Genomic DNA, 17,919 nt, shown 5'->3' on the forward strand with positions numbered 1-17,919 from the left:
TTATCGAGCTAAGCTGGATTGAGCACAGATTCGACGTAAAAAGTACCCCATCGCCGTCGGATCGCCGAGAATAGTTGTGGAGGCCATCTCGGTCTTTGATGGTATACCATAGCAAATAGAGAAGGTGTATTCAATGTACGCGGCCCTCTCTTTCCCTGCAGCCGCATCACCTCGCTCAGCCACTCACCTAAGTCGCTCTTGGATCGCCCAGATGGCTTGACTCCATGACTAGTAATACCTAATTCACAGAGCCGTCCTAGCCCGTCTCCTAATGGCAGCTATGCAGCGTGCGACTATTAATACAGCTGTTCCCATTTTTCGTTTCTGGGAATCACTTCCCTCCTGTAAACTCCTGAGCTCAGATTTCTCTTTCTTGCTCGACGCCGCGTTCCTCACTTCTTCATCAGTCACTCGACGTGCCCGCCACCTCCTCCCAAATTCGATCACAGATTGCTGCATATCATGGCCGTGAATATGGCGGAGAACAAAACGCTCGATTATGCCCTGCGAACGCTGCAGCTCATCTTCGCCATCATCGTCATGGGAACAGACGGCTACGGTACGCAGAACTAATGCATCCTACTCTGTCGACGGACCGTTGAGTCTGACCCCATTTCCTAGCTATTCATGTGTTTCGTGGCCACATGGTATACGAACACTTCGAGTTCGGCAACTTTTACGATTACTACGGCGTCCCTGATGCGTGGGGCTTCTTGATGTTCTGTGCTGGCTGGACAGTTCTGATCGTCATTTTCCACCTCATTGCCGGAATCAGCTTCGCGGATCGTGCATTGCTTGGCTACATTCGTGTCGCCGTCGAGGCTGTGGCTGTTCTCTCATGGCTCGCTGGTTTTATTGCTGTGGCTGTTCAAATTTCGACCGACACATGTTCGACAGGGAAAAGCTCATGTGGGTTGCTCAAGGCGGCGACAGTCTTCGGGGCGATCGAATGGCTACTATTCATGGTTACCGCAGCCCTGACTACCATGCTCGTCTTCAACAGCTCTCGCAAGCCAAGCACTTCTATGACCAGACCCCGTGCAGCTGTTTGATCGGCGCCACAGGATCCCGGTGGACATCAGAACCAGCCGACGAGTGGAAGTCTCGCTGTCGAGAATGGTTGTTTGCAATGGTTTATGCTTAAGTCGTACGTTATCAAACTACTGTAGGACTAGCAAAGGAGCCCGAGATTTATACCTCTGCTTTGATACACCATACACAATGTAGGATTGATTTAATAGCTCGCCATAGAAAGCGAGATGTAATCTTCTTGCCAGGGTCACGCAAGTGACCTAGCATGTGACTTTTTGGTCTTTCCTTAGCAGCCGTGGCCGCCTGGCATCTATCGTACTTACTTGGCGGAAGCATCGACTAATTCCCATCGCCTCTTCTCTACCTCTCTGCCGCAAGCCCGGCTCAAGCAATGTCAGACTGTAAGACCCCAACCCAGTCCTCCATGGCCTCCCAAGGCCGGCACAACTGATGGGAGGACCAGGGTATGGACCGATACTCAGACAATGGGCACTCTGACTTGACTCTCGTCTTCGGATAGTTTGATCATCGTTGGGATGTGCGTGTACAAGTTTATATCCGTGTACAAGTTTATATCTATATATCGATAGGCTCGGACCAGTACATCCAGCCATCCTGGCATGTGTAGTCAACATGACCCCAACCTTGCACGAGAGGCGGGTTTGGCCGGCTGAAAACAATGTCAACGACGCGGCGGCCCTCGCCATTTAATCTTGGAGGGGGCACCGAGTAGCCGTGAATCCTTTGCCCTTCGAGGACGTTGCAGGCAGCCAGCGGAGCGCCAGGGGAAGAAGGCACACTGTCAGATGTCTCAAGGGCAGCCAGTCGAGCACCAATTGCCGCCAGAATTTGTCCATCGGCAGGCCCCTCGCGACTTTGTTCGTTGAGCATTGTCGTCGCTAAAGCACGCAGTGGCGGATCTCTACACTTTATACTCACGAAGTAAAGAGGGCTAATAATACCAGGACGCATTGAGAAGCGTTTGAAAGCGCTGGGTTTGGTTCGCCGCCTCAGCCGCGCCGACGCTGCAGCATCACTCACGATGCTTCGAAATCGGTCCAGGTGCTCATCATACCCCGTTTCGCATGGGTTGTGGACACACAGGATGAAGATTATAGTGGACGTGAGCTGCGTGCGAATAGCGTAAATCTCCGCCAGCGTCTCCGAATCTCTCAGCGTAGACGTCGCAGACGAGTATTGGGATTGCAGTCTTGTGGTAAGCGCCACAAGGCCATCGAGAACCGAACGGCATTGGGTCACTGCGTCAGATTGACTCTTGCACATGATGGGATCATGCTCTTTCCAGCTTGGATACGTGAACCGCAGGTGGGCAGCCGACTCTATGAATTGATATGATCTGTGAAGGCAGAGCATCGCGGTGTTAATAGCAAGCTCCGGCTCACGGAACGCATCGTCACCAGCGGCTGCTTCTTGAGATTCCAGGTGCATAACTTGCGGCGTCTGGGACAGAGCGTAGCTACCAATCAAGAGGTTAACTTTGACGAGCGCCTCTTTGATTGTGCTGAGAATGTCAGCAGATGGAGCTCCCTGGCGGCGCTGATAGGTCTTGGATAGGATCTGTACGGCCCCAAGAAAATGGGCGAATGCATTTTGCTCGTGTTGGCTTAGGATCTCAACGCAGGCTAGGATCATTGATGCTAGAGCCAGGGACTCTGGGCCGACAGTCTCGTTGTTAAAATCCGATTGAAGCCTTGCCAGAGCTGAGCCGTAGTAGCGCCAGGCGGAACAAGGGCTTTTTACGATGGCGTTATTGAGCGATGATTCGTACGCAGCCCCAAATGCGGCAGCGGCGGCCTTGACACATTCGACTTGATTCGATAGCTGGAGAAATATGCGCCCCCAGACATCGTCTTCTTGCAGAGGATGGCCGTTGTTGTCCAGAGACAACACATGAGCTGCGAGATAGCATAGCCTCTCCGTATGGCTGTCCGCTGTGACGCCGAACTTCAGAGCAGGCTGCAAAGCCGACGACAACTTGTTTTCATGGTTGTAACCGCCACATAATCGACCTGCTTGGACGCATCGCCGGCACAGAGGCTTTTGCTCGTCACACTTGACCCGGCGTGTCCTGCATGGTCAGTCGAATTGGCGCCAAGATGGCAGGGTGAAGATCCATACTTGCAAGTCACGCAGCCTCGTTTCGACTGCGAAACAACGACACGAGATCGCTTTGATGTGGGAGCGGATGATTCACTGCCAGATCTCGGACTTGTAGAGGGTTGGTGATTATTTGGCAGCGCCTCCATGATTGCCGCAGAGCTGGCGTGGCAAATGTGATGTAAAAAGTGAAGGTCCATCAGCCCTGCGCCAGATCAGCCGTGGCTAAATTTAGTGCGTCCCCGGGCCGAAATCTCCCCGCACACTCAGTGATACTGTAAACTCCCTTACCTACAATAACCTATAAGAGGAGGCATATATAAATAATGGTATAAAAATAATTTTACGCAATCACAAAATGGGAGACAGAGGTATAGGGTGAGTAGAAGGTTACAGAAAGCAGAAAAGGCTGGCGCGAGAGGAACGAGGGAACGAATGCCAGCGGCGTGGACGATGAGCGAGCCTCTTGGTCAGGGATCGACCGATACGCTGCTTGTTACAAGGGAGAGGGCAGGCGTGTAAGAAACCAGGTGAGTGAGTGGACAGGTGCGTGTGCTGACATGCTGTGCCGAGGAGGCCATTTTTGGCCTCCTTTACACCAGAAATGGCCGCTTCAGCACAAATGCAAATGGATATGGCGAAGAAAAGAGAAAAGGAAGGAAAAAGCGACGACACGTAATACAATACACCAATGGCAGTCTCTGTGGACAAAGAGAACAAATAGAAGCTTTCTGCAAATCCAAACGTTCAATTCGGAGACAAAAGAGTGAATACCCGGATCGTCCAGATGGAACCTCTTGAGTAGGTCATCACACAAATGTTTGAATACAGTCCAAGCTTGTGGATTGGGATGCGACAACTCTAGCGATCACAGGCTTATGCCGCATTTCGACTGGCGAAGAACGACTCCGCAAATTGACCATCGCGAGCAGCAGCGCATCTCTCAAAATACATGGGCATTGGAGCAGGGAAATACATCAACTCTACTCGCTTGCCAGGAACATTGGCCCCCATGTACCATGATTTCGCCTTCGGGAATAAAGTCATATTGGTGACTGCCAATAGCTCGTCACGCCATGCTTGGGCCTTCTCCTTGTGAGGGTCAATGTAGCGGATGCCCTCCTTTTCGATCTTCGCGATCATGTCGCGAATCCAGTCGACCTGTAACCGAAGGAAAACTGGGCCATTGGTCCATGGTGCCGGAGATTGGACCGAGTAAGGAATGAACATGTTAGGGAAGCCAGGGACAGTCATTCCTAGGAAGCTCTGGATACCATCCTTCCATCGCGAGCTCAGGTCCACCCCATCGACGTCCCGAACATTCAGTTTCGCTAGACTGCCCGTACCTGCGTCAAAGCCCGTGGCAACTGCAATAGCGTCGACCTGATAGAGTTTTCCGTCGTCAGTGACAATGCCCTGCGGTCTAATTTCGAGGATCGGATGAGCATTGGTGTCCACAATATGGACATTGGGCCGATTGAATTGTTCATAGTAGTCTCTTTCCAGTGAAGGGCGTTTCGTGGCAAACGGATGCGGTGGCTCTCTGGGCGCTAAAAGCTCTGCCTTGACCGGGTCCTGGACGCGTTGTCGAACTCTCTTGGCCCAGGTGTCGTAAACAATTCGATTGCCAACTGGGTTGATGAAAAGGTCTGCAATGCCGCCTGTCCAGAAGTGGAAGCCGCCCTTGTCGTACATCTCATTGAGGATCTTTTCAAGCTCTTCCTGGGAGCCGTAGTCATCGTAGTTCTTGGTCGTACTATGCCATGCGAGGCCACCAATTGTGGTCGCAGAGAATGCAAAGATATCACCCGTCTCTTTCTGGAATTTCTTCTGGGTGGTCTCATCAATTGTCTCCTGGTTGATTGGCAATGCATAGTTCGGGGTCCGCTGGAACACAAAGGTCTCGTCAGACTCTTTGGCCCATTCCTGTGTGACCTGCACGCCAGTTGCGCCAGTGCCAATGATGGCTACCCGTTTCCCTTTCACATCGACGCCGCCACTGGGCCAGCAGGAGGTATGATGGATATCTCCTTCGAAAGTCTCATATCCCTTCCACTGGGGCACATGCTCTTGTTCCGCAAAGCCAGCGGCGGGGATGAAGTACTTCGCGACCATCTTCTTGCCATCTTCAGTTGTGACAGTCCATCGTGCAGTATCGGGGTTGAACTGTGCGCCGTTCACGCGCGAGTTGAAGAAAGTGTCCTTGGAGATCTCCATCACTTGATCGACGTGGCGGAAATATGCTTGCAACTCTTTCTGGTCGGGATACAATTGGGACCATTTCCAGGTCGACCACACCTTTTCGAAGTCAAAGGCATAGGCAGGGACAGGACAATCGACCCGAGCGCCTGGGTAGGTGTTCCAATACCAAACTCCACCAACTTCTGGGGCCGCCTCGAAGATCTTGACCTTTAGATGTAGTTCATCTCGCAGTCGTTGCAGGAGGTAAATTCCTGATAAACCGGCGCCGACAATGACGGCATCTAGCTCGATAACAGTCATGACGATAAAAATGTACGGGTGTGGATCATAGAGTAACAGATGGTTGACCGTCCGAGCTGACCAGGACAGTGTTCTTTTTAATCTCACTCGTGGGCAGGTTGCCTGACGATGAGAGCCAACGCTGGCCCCCTCCCCCCTCCCCCCTCCCCCCCCAGGCCCCCCCACCATTACCCACCATTACCGCCCCATCAGCCAGCTTATGATAGATCATCGAATAGGATGGGGGCTTAATGGCCCCCATTAGAAATTCCGCCCCTATTTTGCGCCAGTCTGTCAGTCCATGTGTATCAGTAACCTAATCGGTATGCGGGCTAATCATGTACTATCAACTAAGCTGCCCACCCCCAAACACCAGATTAATTGCGACACGTATTTTACAGCTCTGAGTGCCCTCTGAAAAGAGGGGAAGGGTGGGGATTGAAATCATTTGGCTAAGCATTCACATCCCTGCACATTCTGCCCAGTGAATCAAGTCATATCGCGTCAATTGGTCATACCATTAACCCTCAGCTCTGCCGCGAGATTTTTTTCAGGAAACTGACAGTTGCCTCAAATCACTTTACCGCGCAAAGCTCTAATTGGATATTTCGGCATTCAGTATGCGGGCCGCACTTTGCTACAGATAAACTCGCGCCCTGTGGATGACATGGCAAAGATCCGTCAAATTTCCTGCAAGCTCCAACTGACATCCATCTTCCGAACACACCACTGAATATAATCACTGTGTGGCCCTGAACGAATTTTGTCTTCTTTCTATACAATCTTTTCTGTCACTATATTCTTCTTTGCAGTGGCCATTTGCACTACAACTCCCGGCGCCATGGGAAGTGCCGAGAATACAACCAGTGGCCCATTTACTATTAGAACCAATCGCCCAGGCGACATAGGGATGATAACCCATCGACATGGTGTTCTATACAACGAAGAATTCGGATGGGGAGAGCGCTTTGAAGCCCTCGTGGCCAGAATTTCCGCCGATTTCATCGACCAATTTGACCCTAAGCTAGACCGTTGCTGGATTGCCGAACGAGACGGCAAATTTCTCGGATGCATTATGCTCGTCAAAGACCGAACTTCAGAGCAAATTGTGGCAAAGCTTCGCCTGTTGCTGGTAGAACCATGTGCCCGCGGACTTGGTGTAGGCCGGTCGCTCGTGCGTCAATGCACGGAATTCGCACGGGATGCCGAATATTCCCGCATTGTGCTGTGGACCCAAAGCATGCTGACCTCCGCTCGTCGATTGTATGCGAATGAAGGATATAAGCGTGTTGCTTCGAAGGAACATGAGTCATTCGGGGTGAAATTGGTTGGGGAACTTTGGGAGTTGGAATTGTAAATGTTGGTGAATTGATTGGATTGCAGCGTCGGTGGGCCAGAATCTCTACATCGCTGACTTTTCCTTTATATTTACTATCCCTACCCCCAAAAATTCTGCTATCTTAGTACCCATACGTTTTCCTTGATATGATGAGGCTACCCAATCTTTGGCGCAGGCTGAGAGGATCTTGCTATGGCGACAGCAACCTGGTAGGCACTTGAGGAGGTGGTTATATGGTTATTTTGTGTCCCGACTGATTCGTCCTAAAACGCTCCAATGTCTGCTATTCGCCGAGGCTACGACCGTGCCACCCGCCCTATTAAGCACAAAATCTTCTTTACCACGTCTAAGCTTCGGGGCGGCTAGGACTTGGATGTCGTTGATAACTGGATCAAATACTTACTGGGAAATCATGAGTCTGTGAATACAGCGCTATTTGCTCACTTCCGCGGGATGAAAGCAAGAGATGAAGGGAAACTTGAATCGGATACTGAGATTTGTAGAAAATGATGCATGGACGATATTTTATGTTGGTCGGCACCCACAACTCCGTAGACGCTCGGAGTTGAATTCGAGCTCTAAAGGCTCAGAGTTGTAGGATATACCCAAAGTCTTGTTGTAAGACGACGAATACTTCAGCAGTCCAGAAGTTTGCAACACATTAATAGCTGCGTAGGAAAAGACTAACAATATCAAAAAGAGGCTTTGACCACTCTAACAGCCAAAATAACTACCTCCATATTGATACTGACAGCAAACGCATGGAATTTCACCACCACAGCAATTGAGACATGAACTTGATTCAGTGGACACGTCAACCGTGTAAGATCCATGGGAAGTAGTGTACTCAAGTGTAGCACCATCCTGCCCATTCGTATGGAAGGTGCCCGAATAGCCTGAGATACAATCTCCATCACAATCATTTGTGTCACCAGAGCATGTGAAGCTGCATGTCTGGACCCCGTTGTCCGTCGTTGTGACCTCGAACTGCGTGGTGAGGCCGTCGCTCACCTGGCCACTAACCGTCAAGCACGATAAAGCTCCTCCTGCGAGATTAAGAAGGTAAAGAACTGATATAAGGTCGCGCATTGTCTGTTTTATTATGTTAGAGGTTTGATCTGATTAGGGGGGCAAATAAAGGTGATACTTTAGAGTTGTAAGGCAAGTAGTACTCAAGAGGGGATCTTCTATGGTAGAATAGGTTGTCTTCAGGCTGTTAACTTAGGGGAGGAGTGTTTCAAGTAATTGGGCTCCTTTTATATCTTGCCTGGAGGCTCAGCGAGATTCTATTCGACCTATTAAAATACTAGAACTGTGAATGAAACAGCCTTAGGCGGGTGGCATACGGGAGGAAGCGATCTTCAATATGCAAGGCCGTCAACAGTTATCCAATTGAAATATTTTATTTTTGTGTCCGCTCAAATAGCACTTCTGCTTGGGAATAGTTCAAGCCGCCTTGCAAGTCCAGGCAACCAATATTCCACACACACTCGCTCCGCCAACGGTACATAATGGCAATTAGGCGTGCTCCTTCTGTAGATAATTGTGAAGGGATGAATCCAGGCAGCTGTCATCGTGACGACTGTGGCTCTTGGCAACACAGTCGGCTCGGCGATATACGAAACGCCAAGCTCTAAAATTGCAATGTATAATCAGACACCGCCCCAAAATTTTCCTCTGTCCGTTTTCGTTAAATATAGAATCTAGGCTAGAAAGATTTTGTTAGACATCTAGAGCTCCTAGGAATCCAGAGCTAGATATTGGAAACTGCAATTAGCTCGTAGGATGATACTATTGGTTCACAGGAGGAGGAGGGATTTGTACGCCAAAGCATACTGCATACCTTTAAAGAACAAGAGACACGTGGACAAAAAGACATCGCTATCATAAGCTTTGGTGCAGTTGGTTGGTAACAATTATCGGTCAGTATCATCATAGAGTGGGGGACCAAAAATAAATCTCCTAGGTCGACCGCAAAGGTGGACGCGGACGCTGTAAGGTCCGTTCTCATGCCGAAGGTCCGTTCTCACGCCGAAGGTCCGTTCTCACACCCGAAGGGCCGTTCTCACTCAGGGATTCTACCCCATTTACAATCACATTGTGATGGGGTAGAATTGTTTTTGCTCAGCCAAAAGATTCTCATTTCACGGCTAGCACTGCCTCCATACAAACCAGACGAAAGAGAACGACGCAATAAAAGCCGTTGCAATAGATATTACGAGTTTCCTACTAGGGAATACGAAAACTAAAGTGGTCATTTGGCAAACACTAATTCTCCTGATACTTGGGAATCTCCTCTCCAGCTTTCCAAGTGAACTTTGCGCCAGCGTGCGAGTTAGGCAACCTGTTGAATCCCTTCTGCCCATACATATTTTCACGCATCGTACCACCCTTAACCGCATAGTCCTCCCAGAAGAGACCCCTCCGTCGCAGCTCAGGCAGTAGCAAATTGATAATTTCATCAAAGGTGTCGGGCAGAGTAGCATAGCTGAGATTGAACCCGTCAATATCGCCAACACTCACCCACCGCTCCATCTCATCTGCCACGCTTTGCACACTACCGATTATCTTGACGCCATTCCCGCCCAGAACCAGGTACTCGGCGATCGTCCGCTTGTTCCATTTCTTGCCCTCGCCTCCGGGAACCGTGCTGGCCCAGTGGTTCACCATGCTTCGCACGGCGGGCTGCTCCACGAAGCGGAAATCTTGGTCATCGGCGTAAGTAGAAAGGTCGTAGCCCGTCCATCCGCCAAACAGAGCAAGCGCACCCTCCTCATCGCCGTATTTCTTCAACTCGTCGAACTTGGCCTGCGCCGCTTCGTCCGTCTCCGCGACGATGACCAATGCTCCCGCAATCACCTTGATATCCTGCGGGTCGCGGCCAAAGTCTGCAGCCTGTTGGCGCACGCTATCGACAGACGGACGAAGGAGTTCTGGCTTTTGAGCATGCACAAAGACCGCTTCGGCGTGTTTAGCTGCGAATGCCTTGCCTGCGGACGACGTCCCAGCCTGCAAGAGGAAAGGCGTGCGCTGCGGGCTCGGCTCACAGAGATGCGGACCAGGGACCTGGAAGTATTTCCCTTTGTGATTGATTTGGCGGACAAGTTTTGGGTCCGCGTATCCCTTTCCAGCAACATCCGCAGCTGCATTCGAAGAGGCTGGCTGCTTTGTCCAGGTGACTGCATCGTCTCTCCAAGACCCCTCCCACAACTTATACGTAACATCCAAATACTCATCGGCAATGCGATAGCGCTCGTCATGCTCGACCTGGGTATTCAGCCCAAAATTCTTTGCCGCTGAATCTAGGTACGAGGTGACGATATTCCATCCAATGCGTCCATTGCTGAGATGATCAACCGTCGAAAACCGTCTCGCCATCGCGTATGGCGCATCATAGGTCGTTGACGCCGTGATTCCAAACGAGATGCTCTCCGTCGCGGCTGCCATGGCGGGCACGCTGTACAGAGGGTCGTTGATGGGGAATTGCGCGCCGGCAGGGATGGTTGGGTCTAGGTTTGCAGGGCCCTTGTACACATCGTAGCCTCCCAAGACGTCTGCGAAGAAAATAGCGTGGAATTTGGCTGCCTCGAGCTTTTGTGCGAGTGCGATCCAGGTCTTGATGTCTTTGTACTGCGCGCCTTGGTCGGAAGGGTATCGGAATAGACCTGGGTTCAGGTGGGAGGGGGACTGCATAGCGAAGGCATTGAGGATGAGTTGTTTCTTCTCTGAAGACATACTGCAGTTTCCGTCTCTATTTTGTTTTGAAAGTTGTGTGGTTATATCTCCAAGCTAGTTTGATATCGTAGGATCGGGGCAAGAGTCTAAAAATTCATCTCACGGAGGGGCTCAAATGACAATATTTATCTGTTCCTGCATACAGACCCAACTCTGTCTCGACCGAGAAAAGCAAATACCGTACCGACCCCGCAGCATGACGCTGGTTTGGCTGTCGCTACAGGCGAAGTAAAGACGTGAAATTGGAGAGCGATGGCGTCAGCGACAGGAGCGATGGTGTAGCGTTAGAGGGGCAGCATCGCGGCCAACAAAATTGCATGGAAGGGGCTGTGGAGGGATGATAGTTACGATAAGAAGCTACAATTGCCGAGCCCGTGTCTACAGAGTTGCATATGTGGTCTTTTATATTGATCATCGATGGCGTGGTGGTGGCTACTATGTTCGTCATGAGCAAGTGGAGAAAGGCTGTGAGAATGTGGTGGCCCATGACCTGTTTTCATTATTGAATTCCATGAGTATTTTCAGTTCTTAAGGCTGCAACTGGGATACCTTGCAGGAACGTTGTTCTTCACTAGAGTTGAGAGGCTACCTAGGTTAAAGTTTCCGGAGTCACCTCGAATGCCAGTAACCCAGAAACTCAAAAGATGAGGACACACTCTCACCTCAAGTCGATATCATTAAACCTTATACGAGAATAGAAGAAAAATAAACAGGAGCGCAGGCAAAGTGCTCCAGACATAAATCTATTACTTAAGACTAGGTAGGTGAATATAGTCTCGAAGGGTCACAGAGGTTAGACACTATATTTATTATATTAGGCCGCGTCTAATAGTTATAAGGCGATTATGAAGCTATTACCAGAACTATTTAGGTAGACGTAGACTCGAAGGACTCTAATCGTAGGTCACTATTATCCTAGGCCGCACTCTTTAGACATATAGCGGTATTATATAAGTGGTGACACTAGCTTCGAGACATACTGTAACATCTCTTTGAGACTTTCAAAATCCAGGCCAGACGTCGAAGCGCATTCAATAAATACTCGAACGAACTTGAAGAAAGGTGCTTGTACGCTTGAATCTAGAGATGGATCTGAATACAAAAAAAAAGAGGAGACAGGGGTTCCAAAAAATTATAGACATATAAAAGTTCGCAGGGAAGGGAGAAAAGTGAGCGGTCAAAGCAAAGAAAAATGTATATGCAGTGATGACGGTGTGTACAGTAACGAAGCTGAATGAAAATCAATATGGCGGTCGTCCAATGCCTCCTCCGCCGATGTGCCGTCTGCTGGGACCAAGTTGCACTTTACCCCTTGGAGTCTTGCCGTTTTGTTTTGCTGTTGTCGGATGGTTCCCGTTTGTCAAGGGGCTGTCTTCAGGAGATAGGAAGCCATCCAGGAGTTTCCTCAGATGCTCTCGACTAACCGAGACGTCTGGGCCACTGAAGTCGTGGTTGCTTAGCAGGTCTGCGAGTCCAGCGTCCGCGCGCATCTCCGGTGTCAATACAAGGCTGTTGCTGGATCTGGTCTTGTTGCGGTTCAGTGGCACGATGTGCTCAGGCGTTGCCTTGACGGAAGACTGCTGCGAGGGACCCGGAGCGGTAGACGGACGTTCCAATGAATCGAGTGATCTATCCGAGTCGTTCGGGAACATGCCTGGGATGTTCAATGAGGTTGGAAGCGGTGGAACGGGCGGGATTTCCGATGCATCGGATTTGGCTAGGCTCAGGGCCTGCGGATTATCTGCCGTTGGTGTCGTGTCCCCGGACAGTACAAGCGCTGATGCGCGGGGCGTCTCCATTCCATCGTCATCATCTTTTTCTTCTTTTTCTTCAGGGGTCAGCTCCCCATTCTGCGGCTGGATCGACCCGGCATCTCCGTCCACAGAGGCAGTGAAGGTGCCGCTGACCATACTCTCGCTGCCAGAAGAGATGATGCTGCTGTTCGAGTTGTCGAGGCGCCCTCGCAGGGGACTCTGAGAGGAAGGTTCGTTGCTGACAGAGAGGACACGCCGCAGCTCATTGACACGGACGGGAGAACCTCGACTGGAGCTATAAAGAGGCGAGTTTGTACCTTCAGGGATACTCATGCGGCGGTTCTTCTGTGACATCGAGCCAACGGGAGAACCGTTTACGACTCCGTTGGCTTGGCCGTTGTTGCGCGCGGTCACGGTACCCCCCGAGAACCGTTGATCGATAATGTCTTCACACTCTCTTTTTCCACGGCCGCCAGAACCGCCTCTCGAGACCAGGAGGACAGCATCTGTTCCTTCACCGGGGAGGGGAGACTGCCCTGTGGCGGAGGCTTGGATACGGCATGGTTCAAAACGGGGAAACTGAAGCCGCGTTTCGGTGACGTATGCGGGCTCTGCGGCGGGGACGAGACAGATTGCCGGTAGGAATTATCGATCTGATCGACCAATCCCTCAACGTTACGGAAAGGGGTCAAAACGGGCGGTTCCGTGTCATCCCCCACGGTTATCTTCTCGTCGTCCAAGGCGATAGCCTCGAGGCCGCTAGCGGGCAACTTGATCTTGGAGAACCATTGGCCCTTGCGCTCTCGCCTTTCAATCTCAGTGCGAATTTCGACCCCCACGGCAGAAGACTCCAGGTTGAATTTTTCTGACAAAGCGGAAAGATACCCATGCACCAAACTGCCAATGTTGACACGAGCTGCAGTTGTGTTCATATCAACAGACGTGAGCATGTCGTCTTGCAGCTTGAGAACCATAGGAAGTCCAAATTGGACAGCATTGACCCCAAGATTCTCAACCAGAGTTGCCAGAAGAAGATGGAGAAAAAGTATCTCCGAGAGATCAGCAGCTCCTTCGTGGGCGGAATCGTAGATGGCCAGGTGAAGAAGACGCAGGAAATTGGACTGTGCTGTCAATACTACTTTCTCCCTCTGGTTGCCAGGAACAGAGGTGCTGCGCCGATTCGATGACTTGTCTGGAATATCCGAATCACGTTTTGACGGTTGCTTGATGTACTTGGGCGTATCGGCTCGCACCTTGAGATTATCGTTGTTGGTCTCAAGCTGCAGCCATGACAAGAAAGCGTCGGCATACGCATGCCGGACTTCTCGATCCGAGTCTCGCAAAAGACCCTGGGTTCCTTCCCACACGTGGATGCCCACTGGGTTCCTTGATTCGACACCAGCTGCGGCTGCGAGTGCCTTTTGGTTTGCCACAGTAAGAATGGCCTTGACAGATCGAAGGGCGGTCAGTTTGATAGCAGCATGCGAGAAATGTTCGGTATGAGGCAGCTTTTCAGTATTGGCCGCACTCGTCTCTGTTGTTTGGTCTTTTGAAGGCGCTGCGCCAGTTTCGTGGACGGTGGCCAAGGGAGATGGCACATTGGAGGACATATCCGGGTCCTCGGAGACAGGTTTAAAGCGCCGGAGGATGGCCCTCATCATGTCAGCCACTTGATCGCCGTAGTATATATGAGTCGCCAGATTTCCGATGCACTGCTCCAGGAGAGCAAGCAGTTCTTTTCGTCGAGGAGACATGAACACGGCACTGGTCTGATCTTGCTTCTCCTCTGCGGGGTCTGCGGGCGATAGGATGTCCGATGCATAGTGCATGAGACCGTAAAGAATGTCCATAATACTCAATCCAATCATGTTCACTGGTGACTTCAAGAGCCAGTCAACCACTGACAAAATGGTGAATGATGATTCCTGAGCATCCTCCGTGGGAGAGGTGTCGTGCAAAATCTCCATCGCTGTGATCAATATTACAAAGCGAATCTGAACCGGACACCAGTTTGCAATAAGCTCGACCAAAGTTGTTGCCCAGTTTCCGCCTGATTTGGGGGTGTTGGCGTCTCCATCATCGTCGTCGGCATCTTTATCAGGTCGCGGAACATTTTTTTTCGAGATGAATCGCAGAATGATAGACGCGGCGATGCGGATCTGGCCGCGGTTACTGCCCGAGACAATGATTTGTTCCAGACAGCGCAGTGCCAACAATCTGGTATCCATCTCTGCATGCCGATCTGCATCGGCTGTGGACTGTCCTGCCAGTGTAGCATCGCCCTCCGTCGCATCGACCGTTCGGACTGTGGCGACGCTCATCCGACGACGGCGGAGCCCCTCGCGCTCAGGCTTTTCAGAATCTCGGAGCTTGGTTTGGAGGTTGACCAAGATATTCTCCTCTCCAGAGTACAGATTCTCCAAAATGACCGGCAGAATGAGCTTGAGCGATGTGCCCCCATCAGCCGCAAGACCGTCTGAACCAACCACGCCCTTGATCGCGCGCAATCCTGCAGTTCTCCACCGAATCGCCACTGGTGGGCTCAGCGGGGTGTGCGACACCGTCCGAGAAGTCGGATCGGCGAAGCCTGCATATGTCCGCACCACCTCGCGATACTGATGCACGAGACCCTGCTCCACGGCGATAGCGGCCATATCCTGGTGACAGCAAAACGTCTCGAAGGTCTCAATCGAGTCCTCTACCATTGTGATATCATTTGATCGCAGGACCGTCTGGATGACGGTGAGGACTGACCGGGCGTAGATGGGCAGATCGCGAGGGACTTTCTCGATGAGCGCGGTCAGGATGTGGAGGGCTACCTGGACATTTCTGGCTGACAGTTAGTCACTGTATCAGATCTGGATCAGGGACATGGATACTCACCCCAGCCTGCGTCTCCAGACATCCCGGGCTACCCTCTTCTCGAGGAACGCGCCGACCTTGGTCAGCTTGCTGCGGCGTGTGCTGGCATAGTACAGCAGATACGACAGTTCACTCGGGTTCGGGCGCACCTCCGACACGCCTTTTTGGTACCGGGGATAACACTTGAGAGTCAAGACCTGGTGCTTCGGCCGGCACGACTGGCGGACGGTCTCCATTGGAAGAATGTGCCAGGTGGAAGGACGCAGGCGACCGCACGACTATGTGCGTGCCTGTGTAGAATATTCAATGAATTTCGAGATGTTTATGGTAGCAAGGCCATGGGCAATAGGGGGCGGGGGTGGTCAATGACAGGAGCTCCGGGTCAGGGCCGCTGGGCAGTTGGACGGGAACGGGGGGCGGCGAACGATGAGGTCGTTGCGGTGGATCACCAAGGGGGGTGGGGCCGTCCACTGATTGTCGCAGACAGAAAGAGGTTGAAATTAGGAGTGGGGGAGAGAAGAAGGAAGGAAAAGAATTGGGAGAGAGGACGGAAGAGAAGGGAAGAGAGAGAGACAGATGCAGAAATGAGGAAAAAAAGGGTTGGGCGGTTCGGGGGGCTTGGGGCGTAGACACGAGGGCGATCACAGCGAGACAAAACTATAGGATTGACTATTATGATGATGATAATATTTCAACAAACAATAAGAATAATGACGATGACTACGACGATTCCGTCTAGTTTGGAAAATTGCAAAGTGTGTGTCTCTGCTATTGCGATAGCTATCCAGTCCACATTGTTACACCCGTGAGACCGACTGCTCGCCGACGCTTGGTCCCCTCTGCCTTTCCAAGGAACCTGTCGAACCTGTCGAACCCCCCGCAATCCCTGCGCCAATTCCGTTAGATAATATCTGTGCGCTCTCGGCTGTTGGGTCGTGGGTGTTTCTATAGCTGCGGGATCGACGCGGTTGATCATCGGAGGCGACATTGCCTCGGTCGCACATGATGGACACGGTCTCTTTCCGTCCGATCTTGTCTGGTGGGGAGAAAGCGCTCTGCGAACAACAACATCCCGCCGGTCGAAGGAAAGTATTGTGCCGTTTGTCGGTGTAGGAAAAAGAGAGTTGGGCAGGGAGACGCAATTTAGTTCCCCCCGGTCGAAGCCAATAAGAGTTCATGATACCGACTCCCACCGGCATCTGTCACGTCTTCGATCCATTGGGCCCTTCCTGTGTCTCCTGCTGTCCCTCCACCGTTTCCGCGGGCGCACCAGGGACGCCCACCCCAGCGAGACTCTCAATGACCTGAGGCAGGATGATGTCGCGACGGAAAGCGTCCTCCTGCAGCAAACGTAGCGCACGTAGCGTGGGACCGGGATGTGTCAAGAACTGCGCATACTGCGGTGTCTTCCAGTAGTTGTAGAGGTAGGCCAGGTACGCGGCGAAGGCCTGGGCGTCTGGCGACGAGGAGGAGTCGGAGTCGTTGTCATCGGATTGCGAGATGCCCAGTAAGTTGGGGTAGGTGACAGCGAGATGCGACAGGTAGTAAGGGTTGGCGAGAGAGGAGACGAATTCGAGCTCGAGGGTGAAGCGAGGGTTGGTCAGGGTGGGCGGTGGAGGTTGTGTCGTTGGCTCCATGGTGAAGGTTGAAGGAGAGTGAAGCAGAAGAGGGAGGAGAGAGTTGGCGGTGTTGCAGAGGAAAGTCTGGCGGAGCTGGGGCGGGACAGGTTTCCTCCCTTCCCAACCACCTCCACCACTACTGGAGTACGTATCGAACACAAGGCAAATCTGTTCAGAGTATTCAATTGCGTTTAGGCAGAAATGGCCGATGTTGATGTCAACGTGGCTTTAGGCTATCCTCCTTGCTGCAGTAAGGACTGGGTTGTGAGCAGTCGGATATATATCTATGTGGTCAAAGTAAACAAACCAAGAGCACATAGTACAGGAACCAGAACAAGGAAAGCTCTACATTGAAAATAGTCCACTTGATTGGCCTTAGCCCATCAAATCAGAACGTCCTCGCGTCCGATGCAAGGGTAGGAGGGCCACAATTGAAAAAGGCCCAGTTGTTGAGCATGCCGACATAGCCGATGCAGCGCCTCGATGCTAAGGTTTCTGTCGGCTAGCCTAAATTGGACAATAGGCTTGCTGATGTGTCAGACAGATCTCGCTGTATCATCAAGGATCATTGCCGAAGTCTAGCTCTAGCCAAAGTAGTACAGAGATGGTGGCACACCCCGAACACCTGCGGAATTAACGGATCTGACCCAGAGACGGTCTCGCTATGTCCGCGCCGCTATAACATCGTCTCGAGAATTCGGAGTAGGGTTCTGGAGGACTATCATAAGGTTCATAGTTGGTAATGATAGTGGTCGGCGCCGTCTATGCCCTACGCGGAGTCGTCAACTGCCGCTTTTTGCCCTGACAATTCGCACCGCAGAAAAATTGAACCTCTCATAGGCCAAAGGCTCTTTAGACACCCCATAGCTAAGAGTTTTAACTTTCTTTTGGCAGATTTGAGTGTCAGAAAGGGACGTTCTAATTATAGCAAAAGTATTGGGCACAATCATCATCGCCCACAAAAAACACCGGTTTATCA

At 51.5% G+C, this 17,919-nt stretch overlaps 7 protein-coding genes across 7 annotated transcripts; 2 read left to right on the forward strand and 5 right to left on the reverse strand.

The window, feature by feature from the left end:
* Positions 1 to 462: 462 nt before the first annotated feature.
* N7510_002499 (MARVEL domain-containing protein) lies at positions 463 to 1,052 on the forward strand (the record flags this gene model as incomplete). The annotated part of the gene is made up of 2 exons (XM_056974426.1): positions 463 to 559; positions 622 to 1,052. The coding sequence occupies 2 exons, from the start codon at positions 463 to 465 to the stop codon at positions 1,050 to 1,052; spliced, it is 528 nt and encodes a 175-aa protein (XP_056839543.1).
* A 556-nt stretch (positions 1,053 to 1,608) lies between these two features.
* N7510_002500 (Zn(II)2Cys6 transcription factor domain-containing protein) lies at positions 1,609 to 3,299 on the reverse strand (the record flags this gene model as incomplete). Its single annotated transcript, XM_056974427.1, has 2 exons — positions 1,609 to 3,121; positions 3,172 to 3,299. The coding sequence occupies 2 exons, from the start codon at positions 3,297 to 3,299 to the stop codon at positions 1,609 to 1,611; spliced, it is 1,641 nt and encodes a 546-aa protein (XP_056839544.1).
* A 727-nt stretch (positions 3,300 to 4,026) lies between these two features.
* On the reverse strand, positions 4,027 to 5,652 carry N7510_002501 (flavin-containing monooxygenase; the record flags this gene model as incomplete). Its single annotated transcript, XM_056974428.1, has 1 exon — positions 4,027 to 5,652. One exon carries the CDS (start codon positions 5,650 to 5,652, stop codon positions 4,027 to 4,029), a length of 1,626 nt encoding a protein of 541 aa, XP_056839545.1.
* Positions 5,653 to 6,472: 820 nt separating this feature from the next.
* On the forward strand, positions 6,473 to 6,988 carry N7510_002502 (GNAT family N-acetyltransferase; the record flags this gene model as incomplete). Its single annotated transcript, XM_056974429.1, has 1 exon — positions 6,473 to 6,988. One exon carries the CDS (start codon positions 6,473 to 6,475, stop codon positions 6,986 to 6,988), a length of 516 nt encoding a protein of 171 aa, XP_056839546.1.
* A 2,250-nt stretch (positions 6,989 to 9,238) lies between these two features.
* Positions 9,239 to 10,705, reverse strand: N7510_002503 (LLM class flavin-dependent oxidoreductase; the record flags this gene model as incomplete). The annotated part of the gene is made up of 1 exon (XM_056974430.1): positions 9,239 to 10,705. The coding sequence occupies one exon, from the start codon at positions 10,703 to 10,705 to the stop codon at positions 9,239 to 9,241; it is 1,467 nt and encodes a 488-aa protein (XP_056839547.1).
* Positions 10,706 to 11,946: 1,241 nt separating this feature from the next.
* On the reverse strand, positions 11,947 to 15,557 carry N7510_002504 (uncharacterized protein; the record flags this gene model as incomplete). Its single annotated transcript, XM_056974431.1, has 3 exons — positions 11,947 to 12,804; positions 12,879 to 15,288; positions 15,343 to 15,557. 3 exons carry the CDS (start codon positions 15,555 to 15,557, stop codon positions 11,947 to 11,949), a joined length of 3,483 nt encoding a protein of 1,160 aa, XP_056839548.1.
* Positions 15,558 to 16,523: 966 nt separating this feature from the next.
* N7510_002505 (mediator of RNA polymerase II transcription subunit 31) lies at positions 16,524 to 16,958 on the reverse strand (the record flags this gene model as incomplete). The annotated part of the gene is made up of 1 exon (XM_056974432.1): positions 16,524 to 16,958. One exon carries the CDS (start codon positions 16,956 to 16,958, stop codon positions 16,524 to 16,526), a length of 435 nt encoding a protein of 144 aa, XP_056839549.1.
* Positions 16,959 to 17,919: the final 961 nt, after the last annotated feature.

The sequence above is a fragment of the Penicillium lagena genome (genome assembly GCF_028827675.1).
Source record: "Penicillium lagena strain IBT 129212 chromosome Unknown utg000001l_segment0_segment0, whole genome shotgun sequence".
NCBI lineage: Eukaryota > Fungi > Ascomycota > Eurotiomycetes > Eurotiales > Aspergillaceae > Penicillium > Penicillium lagena.